Genomic DNA, 15,468 nt, shown 5'->3' with positions numbered 1-15,468 from the left:
GATATGCCCAAATGGAATGATGGTAGGCAATAACACATGGATTTGATGGACTGCTATGCAAGGGTGGGGTAAAAAAAGTTCTTTTAGGCAGGAGGAGAACTTATCAGAACAACATAGTGGATAGGTGTATAGATATTGGAATGATCTGATAGACAAAAATATGGTGGTAAAGATCAAGAAGGAAGCTTCAAGTCTGGAAACTGTGATGCGTCCATGTTTGCTTTCTGGTGATTCTCTGGGAATTTCTGTTGATGCCATAGGAAACACCTATGGGAAGTAGAAGTTCTGAATATCTCCTCAGAAACACCTAAGTCATCTAGGAATAATGAAAGTTACTTGAAAATGTAATGGGTAGAGTTTTTGCTCCTTAAGGGTAAGGATGACAGTTTGCCAATTGCAGTATGTATTATACATAAACATCTGTGGTATTTGTTCATCATGTTTATATTATAACTTGTTGTTAGCACTGTGGAAGTTGTTGCAAGTAGAGCAATAATTCAGATAACATGACTATTTTCTAAAATTCCCTAATACTGTATAGCTGACAGCCTAGAGAAAGCCATGGCACTCTGATTTATTCATACCTTTGTCTTCATTTTGTATTTGCTGTTCTTGAACATCCACGTATAAGCAGCACTTGGCCATTGCTGAGCTGCAATGTCAAGTCCAAAATGTGTGATATGCATTGCTTCTGAATTGTCATTTTTGTCTTGGCTTAGTCAGAATTTCCCATATTTTTGGAAATATTAATTGCCATATTGTGCTAGATTGTTGTCCTAAATGACAGGAAAATGACCAAAGTTACCACACATAATTTGAAGTAGAAAGACAAAAAGTAACTTGCTTGTCTTTGTACCATTTTCTGGAAATTATAGTGTCTGTATGGCATCCTGAAATACATATCTCTGAAATTGCCTTTTCCTTAAATTGCCTTGAAATTATAGTCTTATATAAATAGTGATTTTGTTAAAAATCCTTGAAATTATAGTCTTATATAAATAGTGATTTTGTTAAAAAATCCTCAGCACAACAAAAACAAACAAACAAAACCCATCCCAGAATCTTGAAAACAAAATGAAATGAATGCAAGAAAGATCAAATGCAAACAGCTGAGAACTCCATAGCCCTCTGTAATACCACAGCACTGAACTTTCTGCACTGAGATTGTAACTGAGTAGTTCTTTGCAATAATTTCCCTCAGAGACTGACCATAGATTAAATTCAATGGTAATAAAATAGTCGAATTATAAACCATAGATTAAATTCAACAATAATAAAAGAGTAATGTTATAATGCACATTTTTTTTAAAAACAAGCCAGGAACTGTTTAATAGTTAAATATACTTACTACAAACACACTTAGTAATAGTAAAATTTTACAATTCAGTAATGACTAATGAAAATGCAGTAAACCACTTGGGATTTAGTGTTTGTATATTTATTTCTTTTTCATGTGGTCTACTTGATGAAGCCATTTACAATGCATTTGCTCTGACTGTCAGGGCCTGTTAAAATATTTAATGTTCTGATGTGCTGCCTCTCCTGCTCTTTTTGAGAAACGATTTCTAAACAAGAGCAATATACAAACACTCTTGGAAAGTGCCAGAGCAGGCAGTGAATAGCTGATCACAGAATCACAGAATGGAGCCATCCCAGAGCAAGGGGACAGGATTGTGTCCAGATGGTTCTGGAATATCTCCAGTGAGGGAAACCCCACAACCTCTCTGGGCAACCTGTTCCAGTGCACACTGACTTGCATGTATTTATTCCATATGGTCTTTAAGATCCCTTCCAAACCATTCTATGATTCTATGAATACTCTATTGTTGATGAACATTTCATCAATATTTATCTTCTGAAAGGATTAAACATACGTGAATTTTGTGAACTGTTCACTGGTTTTTGAAAAGTAAACATTCAGGAGGAGCTGCATTTCAGTTTAAGCAGTAATAAGTTTTCACAGTTATTTTGCCATTGCTTCTTATCTAATTCTTCCCTCTAAAAGGAAAGAAGTAGTTGAGAAACTCATACTAATATTTCTCAGAGTTGTGGTTCAGTTCAGTGTAAACAGAGCCTCTTATTTTGAGTTATGAGATATTCTAACATTTACTTTCTAAGGGCTGGATGAAGTGTCTGATGTAGGTCAAAATGTGAGAGAAGAAATGTGGGTATTTCTCCTCCCTGACTTTGAAAGAACAGTGACTGATAAGAGGGAACTCTGCTTTTCCAAGTTCACCTTTTTGCATATATTCAAGTTCGTGCATCACTGCCAAAAAACACGGCCATTTGTAGAGAAAGGAGTGCCAGAGGTAAAGGGTAAGGCCATGGACATGAGATTTTTCTTGTTCAGAGTAAGCAGCATCAAATAATTTGCATACAAAATCCATTTGCTGTCTTATTCATTAAGATTAACAGGGAGTTATCCAGCTATTCCAAATCAGGGCTGTAGGCCACTTTATTCTTGTATAGAAGAACTAAATAGAAACCAGACTTTATTAGAAAACTCTTATTTTTCATATTAATCTTTATATTCTCTTAAAGATTTCTCTTATATAATTATATGATAAGTGACACCTCATTGAAAACTTATTTTGTCCTGGAGTGAAATGGATTTTGTGATTTGAAATATTATTACTTCAAAGAGTATATAAGAACTCTATAATAATAATTATTTTTGATCTTGCAGGGAAGATTTAAATAGCATGAGGGGTCTGGATATGGAAAACTTCTTATGACATTAGAATGTTTTACTTTTTTCTTCTGGTGAGATCAGCCTAGATTAAAAAACAAAAGTATTGCTGGCCTAGGCCTTTTTCATGAATTATGTGAGGAAGAGACAAATTGATCTACAGAAGAAACATTGTCTCAAGACATTGTTATATGCACTTACAAGAAAGAAACAAATAAATCATTTCCCCACATTATTAAAAAGTTCTAACTGGAAACATAAATCCCAGTACCTTTTACCCTTTTAGGTTATCATTATCTTAAGAGGTAGGCTGATAATTCTTTTTATCTGAAGTTACTCATGACTGGAAGGATCTTGGCAGTGTGAGAAGTGAAAGTGTCCAATTTTTACATTAGAACCAAGATCTGAGAGGTCTGTCTGTCTGAGTGTACTGCAGTATTAATGGATAGCTTTGGGACAATGTAGTACAGAGTACAATGTCAATGCAGTCAAGAAGCAGACCTTTATCTGTAAGAGGCATACATTTGCATTTATGGATGATGAAGTTTGTCTACTTCACATATTTCACTTTAGCAAAATAAAGATTATGTTGCAGGATAAAAATTCAATAATAATTAGCAAATGAACCTATTCTCTGAAAATCACAAAGCAGTCTTTAGCATTGCTTACAATGCCTCTTTTTCATTAAATATGTCATCTGAGCTCAACTATTGCATCTAAATCTTAGCCCTTTGGTGGAAGGATGATGCTGTTTCTGAATCTTTTAAACTTGCTTTAACTTCCAAAACATAACACTGGCTGCTGTATTGTAGGTGCTGGTTGTGAGGTTACTCACTTTTCCTTGCTACTGACCATGTCTCTTGTGGATGGTCAGAAGATGTGGTTGTTCTTGGGCATTTCTGTGACAGAGGTATGGATGCCAGGCAGGCCTAAATCAAGACCTAAGTCTTGACCACATCTAAGTGTGAACTGAGCTTTCAGGTATCAGCCACTCACTGCTCTGGACCAGTTACAACCTCAGCTGCAGAATCTTCTGCCTTCACCATGAAAGGTTAAATGAGCTGTTCTAGCAAGATTTCCACGTGATCAAATCACTTGCCTAGAAAGCTGTTGATCTAGGTTGGTGTTGTATTGATAGTTTTCCTCACGTGAGAAGCTTGAACGTTTGCCCTTCCTTAAGGGCCATTCAGGACAATAAAATTAGGTGTGGACATATAAATATTCCCGTCCTTTCAGTTCCTTTGCTTTCTTAAGTCTGCAAGGTAGAGAACACATGAATGTCAACATTGCTAAGCTTCAACAAAAGGTTGTTTGTAAACTCTGTCTTACAAAGAAGCCTTTCATTCATTAAACATCCCCCCAAATCTGTCAGTCTTACTGTAAACGTGTACTCATTTACATACATTTATTGTATTTAAAGAGAAGGAGAGACATTATCTTGGTCAGAAACATGAGAATAATTATTTTTTGAATGCATTTGTCAATAACTTCTATTTTGAACTTCCAGAAAATCCAGGGGGATAAAAAAAAGTGAAGAAAGTGGTTCAGTTTTGAAAGGATAATTGAGGGAGAAGTTGGGAAATAAGTGCTAATAGCAGGCCATCCAAAGGTCAGTGAGCTTGATGAATTGAATACTTCTGTATTGGAACAAACCATAGAACTTGTGTATAACCTAATAGGAGCCTTCCTCCATTTGTCCTTGTAAATGGGAGCTGTGTCTTTGGAGTCCTGCCAGAGTGGAACTGCTCATTCATTATGACCACTTAAAGCAAATGATCATGGCCCTATGGCACATAAAATAATGAGTGTAGCTCCCATTTCTCAGATCTGAGGCATATATTATGCTTCACATATGGTCCAATATGTGCTGGCTTTTGGAAAAGGTACAAAAATTACTACAATGAGTAAAGCTCATAAGGAAACAATTCAGCGAATAGGAAATTTTGTAATTGGAACCATAATCAGTGACTAATGCAGAGCAATATGTATGCTAATAAAATAGGAGAGGATTAAAAGACAAAACTAAATTTAATCGAAACCCACCATACATGCTCGTGTGAATAATTTCAGATATATTCTTAATCCTATTAGTTTCATTTTTTCCCTCCACTGAAAACCAAGTGTTTAAGCAGTATCTTCCATTTAAATTAAAACAGGCTTCCCTAACTAGTAAAAACTCCACCTCATGTTATTCTTGATATACATTATGGAAGTGTTCTGCATGAAAGACCTGGCTACAAATGGTGTAATAAACCAGCTGTTTTCATGAGAGGGCATAAAAAGAACACAGATAACAGGTAAATCTCACCCCCCTTCAGTTACTGGGGTTCCTGTGTGCCTGCAGCACTGGATGAACCTGGATTTTCCCTCTGTGCTGTCCATGGAGATGTTCCTCCTCCCTCATATCCATGGTGCCTTTTATCCTGAGCCCAGGCAGAGCCATGTGTCTGCTCCTGTCAGACTGGGAGCTTCTCTGGGAGAGCACCCACCAGGGCTCTCTCCTGCCCAAAATCATTCCATCCTTCAGTACTTCCATGAGGCTCCCAACACAGAGAGTATAATATCTATGATAATACATCCAAATACTTCGCTGTGGTGTCATTCCCTGTTCTTTTCTCATTGTGCATATTTTATCATTCCATCACACGTGATGCTGAAACAACTGAGATGGCTGTAAAATTGCATTGCTTTTTTGTTCTCAAGATGTGTGAAGGTCACTTCTGTAATTGTCAGGGAATTGGTAATTATTTGGATTTGAATGCATACTTATGAATACTTGTATGTCGCAACATATTTCGAACCCAGTAATTTTTGTGTTAACCAATCCTTTGTATATTCTTGTAAGTTGTGAAGCCTGTCTTATGTTAGATGGAGTTTATAGATATTTTTATTTCATGTATTCATGTTTGGGTTTTTTCTGTGATATAAATAGAAGTAAAAATGCAAGGAAGGAATATGTGATGCTGGAAATCCCTGGGTTCTGGCACTTATTGATCCACAGGAGATGGTTGCATCTGATTAAAAGGGCAGCTGAATGGAGAAGGGAAGCTGTGTGGAAACAGCTGTCTTTTTTCATTAAGATTTTCAAGATTAAAAAAAAAGACCCTGAACCTTTATTCTCAGTGTCAAAGCACCACAGGTGAGTGCTTTGACTGGGCAAGAGGTCAGAGAGAAATTTGTTTATTTTCTCCCCATGGAAAAGTTATTGTTGTTGGGAGTTGGAATGCTCTTCCATGTCACACACACTCATTAGCAGTGAGCAGCAGGGGAAGTTTCTTGCCTTCATCCTAAGACTCTAAGTAGAGAGTTATTTTTTATATTTTTTTCCTTCAGGTATAAAACCTCAGCATATTCTAAATACTGGCTACATTTAATCTACTTTAAGTTTGAAACAATTCAAGAGGAAAAATAGTCCTCTTACAATGTTATTATTATTTTCTACATGATACATTGTCTCATTTATGTGGCAATCTTACATAAAGAAAAGTGAATTCTTTTAAACCCTTACTTTAAACATGGTCCCTTTCTTGTAGCTCTCTTTCAGAATTCTGAACCTAAAAGCCCTTTCAGACATGAATATGTTTTTTATTGTTTCAGTAGCAGGCTGTTCTTTGTAGAATGTTTGTGATGTTTAGAAAAAAACTGTTTCAAGCAGACCAATGTTACTATTTGAGAGATTTTCTCCTTTCCAAGTACATGCAAGAGTTACTTCAGGATCAGACTCTCTTCTAAATTCTAAATTCGCACTTCTAAATTCTGTGCAAAGGACTGTGGGGTGAGAGTGACTTTGTGAACAAGATCACAAATTGTGTTCTGCAGTTAGACTTTAGGCATAGGGGGGTTTGTTTTCTTGGAGATTAATCATGAAAATTATTATATTAAAAAAGTGTTGAATTTCTGTATAGTTGACCCTGTAAAGAGTTCTCATGCTAATGTGGGATCAGGAGTGCACAAGGGCAGAGTCCAGAACATGTTTTTTCTACTTTTTTTGATTTTGTTGCTACTGCTTATTATTTTCTTTATGGTATTGTAACAAACGGTCAAGGAGATTCTCTGCTTATTTTTTAAACAAAAATGAATTAGGAATCACCAGTTAGAAACTATTGAAGAAACCAGCAGAAATACAAACATCAAAATATTTTAAAGTCTGAAACTTGTTAAATGATATGACATCCAAGTTAGAATGTATTTTTAATACCAATCACAAATAAAATAACAGCAAAAATATCTCCTTCCAAATTAAGTTTGTTAGAATAAAGTAATGAAAAGTTAGTCCAAGATACTAAATGATTCAGATTACCTCTGGGAAAATATTTGTATGAAATTTAATAGTCAGTGATTAGCTTTCTCTTTGTTTTGTGAATCTTTCTGTATATTTAAGGGAAAACTATAATCTTGCTGGAGACTTCCATGAAATAGCCAAGGAAACCTAAAGCAGATTAATCATTTTCTATTAAGATATTTGGCATTTGTAGAGTAATGGTATACAACTGAATTTGAACTGAATTTCTGTAGGAAATTTAATGTCTCTGAAAATAGCTATATATCTTATCTTACTCAATAAAAAAGCTATTTCTCCAGCCCTTCTCATGTGCACATCTTGTCAGCAGCATCAGTACATCATACTCAGTTTGAATTTCACCTGGTGCCCTGGGTGGTCAGTGAAGAGGAGCAATTGCCACTGGAGTTCATGGAAGTTCAGTAGCTGAGATGCTGCTGTGCCAGATCAAAACCAGGGAGGGAATCAGCTCTGACTGGGGGGACAGGGATAAGGAGATGAGTGCTTGGGGTGGCTGCCTGGCTCTCCTTTGCTCATTAGAGGGCAGAGAGCCCAGAATTCCTGCCCTGAGTCCTACAGCAGGCACCGACTTCAGGCAGGTGACTGAAGCTCTTTATTCAACTCTTGGTCACTCTGGCTTTCTTATATGACAGAGAGCTGCCTCCAGACAGTAGCACACCCTCATTAAGAACTATGTTAAATACTTGTTATTTGCATGGATTTGTGTTGGTAGTACTGAAAGTCATGATATTTGAATAAATATTCTAGCTGCGTTTTTATTGAAGCTGTACGATGTTTAATGGGAATGTTTGGTTTTGTCTTTTTTTCCCCCTGCAGCTGTGACTCTGAAAATAGGTATCTTGGAAATCCACTTAGGGGAACGTGCTACTGTGAGTACTTGTATTTTTAATGCTACATACTGAAATGTTGATTACATATTATATGATAATTTCATTTCCTTGGAAAAACAAAATAAGTTCCTGGAGATTTTCCAAAACTGAGCACATTGATATTTTGACTGAAAAATAAAATGCCCTACTGGGCTTCTCTTACTTTGTCTACAAGAACACAAATTAAAGTCTACTGAAAGTTGATTCCTTCCATCTGGCTTAGAGGGACTGACCAAGCCACTGGGTTATTTTCTGTATCTCATCATAAGTGAATGAAAGGAATAGTAATTGTGTCAATGCTTTAAAGACAGACTTTGTGGTGGAGAAATGCAAATAGTGTGAACAGCACTATTCCCTGGGACTTTCTGAGTGGTTTAGCCAGTCTGCCTCCCAGGGACATGAGACACAGCTGCTCTCCACAGTGTCATAAAAGGAGGCTGTGTGTTGTCTCCATGTTCTTAATGTCGTAGAAAAGGTGCCTCTGGCAAATTTACTCTGAAGCATTGCAGTTTTGATAGTCTTAGTGAAGGACCTGAAGGGATGAGAATGCTTATTACCCATGTGCAGAAATCCCTTAGTGAGCTGTGCCAATTTTACTATGCCAATATCAAGTTCAATAGTAATTTTAATCATCATAAAAACAGATGGGATGAACACTGTTTTAACTTTTGTGACTTTTGCACGTACCTGCTCTGTGTCAGACAATTGGATCCATTTGTCTGTTGTTTCTAACATCATCCCTACTTCAAACTTGAATTTGTACATAAAGACAGATGTCTGAACATACTTATAACCTCTCTTCTGATTTTTGGCCTTGTTTCTTAGCATTTTATTTTACAACATACACAACAACTTTATTTTAGTGTGTCTTTAAGGCATCATTTACCTAATAAAGGAATGTTTATTTTCTTTGCTAATCTGTCTTTCTTACCTTAAATGGTTTGCATCTGCAAGGTATGTTTTACAGAACAAAATAGTAAATTACATACTATATTACACATGTTGACATATCTCTAGGCCTAAAACATTTATTCCTCCTGCCAGCTATTAAAGAACATTGGTGTGGGGTTTTTTTTATTTTTTTTTTCTCTCAGACAACATAAGTTTGAATTTAATACTTTAAGCTGGAACATAAATTTTAAATGGTGTAGACCAAGTTGAAAATACTCTTGAAAGCTGTGTCTTTAAGATACTCTTGATCAGTAAATTTCATTCCATTTGTTGTTTTTTGCATAAGAAAAGTGTCTTACTTTAAAACAGAAATATCAGTATTTAGAAGAATAATGTTCTGTATCTGTATAAAAATTAAATAAATATTCTTTTTAGGTTTAGAGTGAGTACATGAGAAGTTCATGCTTTGAACACAATTATATATAGGATATTTTGGATATGTGTGTCAACGTTTGTTTTGTCCTTTAAAAATAAATGTTATTAAATTTAAGGGATTGAAAAGAAATGACAGTAATGAGATTTGTAGACCTCAGGCACCTCCATGAAAAAACCTTATTTTTTTGCTATCATGTTTCAGGCTGGGTCTATAAATCATATTGGAGACAAATTGTACTATATTCAAGATGCCCTTTCACCTTTAACTCACTACTGTTATTTGTCTTCTGTCAGATTTCAAAATATTTTAAAAATCTTGTTGTTTTGGAACAATAAATTTTCTTTTAATACTTCCAGCCATTTAAAGTACCCGATATAAACAATTCTCAGAGTTACTTTATTGTAGTAATAGGGAGATTGCACTGATAAATAATAACGGAATTCTGTATTTGCTGGATGGTGCATCATAATGGGAAATAATCAGTCAATTTGTGGATAACTGACTGGCCTAAGATTTCAATGACAGTTTCTTATCAGCACAGTCTGTTTCCTGCTAAATCATGTATTAAAAAATATATATGTACACACACCATGAAGAGATTCTCTAATTTGTTATCTATATTCTAAAATATGGCCATACTATGTTTCAGTTTTGTACAAGACAGGCATTTGGATGGTATTTTTTCTGTGCTTTATTTCACTCCTCATTAAGAAACTTTCTCTTAGATCCTTAAAATACCACTTTACCTTTCCTTGAAGTGTAGTTTTTACAACACATGAATATTATTGCTCAAGAGGAGAGAAAAATAAATTGTATATATTTATGAGCAGCATAAGATTGTCAGAAATTAAAATTCTAGGCACATCTGTTTCTATTACTTTGAATCAAAATCAGTGAATGCAGGTAATAACTTGCTGTATGGTTAGGATCTTCATCAGGAAAACTTTTGGTCACATACTTGAGTTTGGCCATCTTAAAATGATCAGTTTTAGTATTTAAATTTTGCCCTTTTTTTCACTTGTGGAAACATTACCCTAAACTGGAATGCTCTTCTGAGCAAAACTTCAGGATTTAATCCCAAGTGCCTAGATAACTTTCCTGTGGTACTGGATGACCTGGATCTCTCTTTATTTCTCTTCAGCAGCAGGATGTGGAGTGAGGAATGCTTGTTACTTTAGAGACCTTTCTGCAGCTTAGGATGCTGTGAATATTCTCTGCCCTGTAGAATCTCAGCTGGTTTCATCTCTGCCCATCTCACCTAGTCCTTGCCTAGTCCTCTGCCCCCTCTTGCCTGTCATTGCCATGCTTGAGCCTAGGAAGGGGGAACAGGCTGGTGTTGGTGCAGGTATTGACATCAATGGACTGATTAAGAGGGTAAATGAAAACAGAGTTTGCCACTGGGAGAGCACAGGTTGTTTTATTCTCTTCATTATTTGTTTCCTTTCATAATGATATAGGAGAGTAAACAGAATTTTAATTCTGTACATGGATGGTGTTGTGGTTGAAGAAGTGATCTGAGCACAGATAAAAACACAGGAAGATTTTGGATGGGTCTGGCATGATTGAAAACAATGAAATTTATGTAGGAGGCAACACGCTGAAACATTGCAGGGACTTTATCTAAATACAGATACTATGCCAAAGGATGAAGAAGAGAGATCTGAGGAACAGTGCTTTAAACATCAGATTTCATTCTCATATGGCAATTCCAAACACAGCAGCACTGGACAAGAGTAGTTTTTCTGCTTTAATTTATGAAAACTTAATAGAATGGAATAAGAAATGTGTAATGGGGTATGCAGTACCATATTATCCAGATTGTGTGAAAATAACTGTACATGGCTTTTAAAAATTATTTTAATATCATTCTTTGTAACTGAATTGTGTAATTGAAAAAGCACAGCATCTTGGAGAGCAAGAGAATGAGAGCAAGCCTCACAGATACAGAAATTAGAAAAGTACTGAATGTATAAGAATGTGTGAGCAGCTGTATGATGATCTATCTAGTCTAGCACCCTGTTGTCAGGAGTGGCTGCACACAAATGCCATGGGAAGAGCATAGCAAATGGACAAACATACAGTGGTAATTCTCTCTTCACATGCAACAATTTGCAGCTTAGAACTTCATGAGAGGGAGGATTTTTTGAGCTGAAAGTGTTCAATGTGCCATGGCTTAGGTATATCAGAGGAGACCTTATCAAAGATTTCTTATACAAAATAAAAACAGTATTAATGCAAAAGAAAGCTTTGTGATTTTAGAAGCTACAGTCTTGTTTGGCCATGTAAACATCCTTGTTAGCTGAGGACAGGTCTGCTTCTGGATTGTCTCTGTATTTCTGTTAGGGAGGCTCTGTATCCCTAGGCCTGTCTGTTGGGAGCCAATCTTGCCATGAATGATCAGAAGCTGACTCAATCCATAGAAATGAATCCTGAGTGGAGGCCAGAGATGCTTGTGCAGCTGACTTATGCATGTACACAAACCATAAATACAACATTTTGTCGTGATACATTTGTATTGGCTGTTGTTTTTGCTCCGTGGTGTCTGGGCCAGCGTGATGGATGGCAGTGACACCTCGATAGCAAAGTGTGCATCCAAATGGCTGCATTAGTTCCTCACACATCAGCATTAGGAATGCATTGCTGTCAGAGTCAGAGCTCCTGGGTGCAAGGGAACACACAGCAAAACCAGATGGTTTTAGACAGATTGGGAGGAATCACTGGGATGAATGCCACTTCTGTGATCTTCACTTGGGTTGTATACAGACACAAAGCTTTAAATCATAGATGGAGAAGTGGTTAATCCAGTGTTCCAGAGAAAATGAAAGTTTAAATTTACAATTCATGATGTGTTACAATGCAAGGTTTGAATTATAGGCATGCTAACAATCACTTGTTTTGAGAGGATGTGATACTTTCCACCATAAACCTCTCGTAGATAGCCATAATTCTAAGGTCAAAATCTTTCCAAAATGTGTGGCTTATGTACATTATTTTGAGTTCCAATGCAACATATCAAACAAGAAGTACAACTGTTTCTAATACTGCTACATGCAGAAGCATAAAAGCTTACAACAAATCAGTCCTGCCAGTGTAAATCACATTGTTTGCCTGCATATAGTTAGAATTTTCATGAGCTGAGCACTCAAGATTTTCCCATTCGTCCACTAAGAAAATTCCTAGCCAAGACAATGAAGTTGAAAAAATACACATGGATTTTGATACCTTAGCTTTTTTTCCATTTTATTCTTTTAAAAAAGTGTTTAGAATAATTTTTGGATTATTTCTGGGTACCACCATTGACAGTGAAGAGCTTTTCCATTTGCTCCTGCAGACTGGTTGCTGTTTTAAAACAGGCAGCAATAGTGAATTACAAGGCAACACACTTTGGAGTGGGAAAGTTTCAGGCATTCCAGAAGATTTCCTCAGCAATATATAGCCAGAATGTGGTCACAGTGTAAAAAAATTGCTATAAGTGAACAATTTTAATTAATCCAGTGCTCATCTTTTGGCTGGACAGGCAGTTTTATGGGTCTGGGATATTTGTGAATGCAAATAAAAATCAGGTGAAGCTTGCCTTTGCATTATATATATATATATATATATATATATAAATATAAATATATGTATGTATGTATTATAGATCCAGTGTAACACTGTAGAGTTTCCCATGCTGCAGAGCAGGCCTGCTTTTAGGGATTAGAACCTGACCTTTGAGAAGGATTAGAGAACCCAAAACTTAAGAGGTCACGAGGGATGGGTCATTTGCAAAGAGAATTAAACCGGGGTGGGACTGAACAACTTGCAGCTTTTTGTGGAATTAAAACCTATTTATTAATCATATGCTCCTGATCCAGATATTTGTTGGGTTTATAGCCTTCAAAAAAAGACTAGGTCTTAATATCTATATATAAAAAGGTTGAAAGAATGTGCAATTTTATTTTAACTGTTTTCTAGGTGTTTCCTTCCAGAGCTCTTCCTTTTTTCTCTTGCCTTAGTGTTTCATGAAATGCCATTTGTGGGTGGCTTTACACAGTGACTGACCACCATTCTCAGCTGTTTTTCTGGGATGGAACATACAGGGAAGGAAGGTGCTGGGCCCATCTGCAGGAGCCTTAGGGGTCAGGTGTACACATTCCACTGGCACCTCTGAGTTTTCCACTCAGTCTCCTGGACATACAAGGAGGAAATAGAAAACCAGAGAGGACACTGCAAAGTTTAGCTTATATATAAAAATCCCCAACATTATTACAAGCAGGAAAACAGTAGTCATAGCTTTTTGTTTGTTTGTTTGATTCTTAATGGCTCAATTTTATTAGTTACTCTTTTTCTACCTAAAGTAAACCACAGGCATGAATATGTGCTCTACTAAACATTTTGCCACGACTTTTTTGGGATTGACCTGAATAATTGGTTTATGGCTTTGCTCTGCCATTCTTAACTCTGAGCCATAAAATCATTATAGCTTATAAGACTATTGCTTCTTTCCTTGGTATAAATACAGACAGGATAGCAATAAGCAATTCCCTCAGTATGTCAGCAGCTCACAAAGATGAAGAATGATACTTTCATGTGCAAAATTGGTGAGAAACTATGAAATGTACGTTCAGTAAAAACTCTCAAGATAATGTCTGGTGTCTGTGCAGGGAGCTGGGGACAAAAAAGCAAATTTTGCTTCTGGTGAAGAGCCTCATAAGGATTCTAGTCCAGTCCTGAAGCTGTATTAGCCCCACTAGTGCTGACACACCAGGATTTCAAAAAGGGAAAAGTAAAGAAAAGTGCTAGTCTGTACCTATTCTCTATACCATTTCTTATAGTAAATTTTTATTTTAATTTAAAACTTTTAAACCATATTTTTATGCACTGTATGTGGTGCCTGAAAAGAAATAACCTCAAGCACTTATTTCTTTTATCTGCTTTATTAAAAATTTGCCTTACTTGCTAAAAAATAAGAAGTCTAATTACTTTTTCATATCTGATCTTTGGACTAAAGACTTTGTAAGTCCTGATTTCTTTTTTTCCTAGTAGTAGTAACTAGAAAGATTGTTTAATTATTAAATGTAGATAATTTATGACAACTTCCAATGAATTTTTAGAAATATCAGTTCAATATTGTTTCAGAGCAAAAGGATAATACACCCTTATTTCTGTTGTCAGAATGCAGTTTAAGCTTTCTAGACCTATTGACATGGTCTGATAGTTCATCCAACCTGTTCTCTTTATTATTAGTATGTATTTTTTTCTTTCTTTTCTGGGCTTAGTCACAGTCAAAGTTTTAATATAAGCCAATTTTTAGTAACATTTATTATGTTACCAATGTTATCATTTAATAAAAAGGAGAATTAAAATTTTTGAAAGAAATCTCTTTAAATACTAAAATCATGCATGTTGATGCATTCAGGAACTCAGAACATGACCTCTTTTATCAATAAAATTGTAAAAAAATAATTGTCAAGTAAAACGTGTACTAGAGGTACCATAAAGCACTAGGTGGCAGACTTGTTATACTTAGAGGAAAATTAAACTCAAGAACATTCCAAGGAGAGTGTTTTAGAAGATAAATAGCAAGTAGCACTATAAGTAAAACTGTTAGCAGGGATTTTCCAGATATTTAAAAATTATGTTGAAACTTAAAGGGCATAAACAATAAATTTTAGCTCTTGAAAACGTGCTTGCTTTAGCTGAGTTGGGAGATGTATACCAGCAGCCACCAGCTTCACTACTGATTTGAGCAATTCGTGTTTCCTTTTGGGACAACATTAATTTCAACTAAATACATATTGTAATTGTAAAACTGTCATGCTTGACTTAAAATAATGAGTTCCACCAATTATATCTAACATTGATTGACTTTGATACAGACTGAAAAAATCTATATTATTTATAAATACAGTCAAAGTAAGGACTGACATTGTCTTTTGAATATATGGACTTATACGAAAAAATTCTATTTAAAATGAAATCTTAGTGTTTAAAGAGTCTAGTGGAACAGATTATTGTTTAAATCAGACAATTCTAGGGTGGCTTGATAAAAGATTAGCCTCAGCAAACCTACCAACTCAGAACTTATAAAGAGCAGCAGACAAACATAGTCTTTGCCCTGAGCTAAAATAACTGCAGAAACCAACTGTCGCCTTGCAGAGAATTAAAACAATAACCACATCTGAAGCTGAAGCTCCTAATAAAGTATTATGATCTCACCCCAGGCTCTGTGTACTCATTTGCCAAATGCTAGCTTGGCTTGCAGCTTTGTTGGGCAGGCTGAGGAAACGGATTTGCTGCCAAT

At 35.8% G+C, this 15,468-nt stretch overlaps 1 protein-coding gene across 4 annotated transcripts in view; it reads left to right on the top strand.

The window, feature by feature from the left end:
• The window catches only part of ATRNL1 (attractin like 1), a 433,015-nt gene that overhangs the window by 148,737 nt on the left and 268,810 nt on the right, over positions 1-15,468 (top strand). For all 4 annotated transcript variants that reach the window (XM_077182833.1, XM_077182835.1, XM_054637523.2 and 1 more), the window contains exon 21: positions 7,806-7,858. In XM_077182833.1, the coding sequence (XP_077038948.1) occupies positions 7,806-7,858 (53 nt within the window). The remainder of the gene's footprint in view (positions 1-7,805; positions 7,859-15,468) is intronic.

This window comes from Agelaius phoeniceus, chromosome 9 (assembly GCF_051311805.1).
Source record: "Agelaius phoeniceus isolate bAgePho1 chromosome 9, bAgePho1.hap1, whole genome shotgun sequence".
Taxonomy (NCBI): Eukaryota; Metazoa; Chordata; class Aves; order Passeriformes; family Icteridae; genus Agelaius; species Agelaius phoeniceus.
The sequence above is the reverse complement of the archived record's forward strand: the minus strand, read 5'-3'. Positions and strand labels throughout refer to the sequence as shown.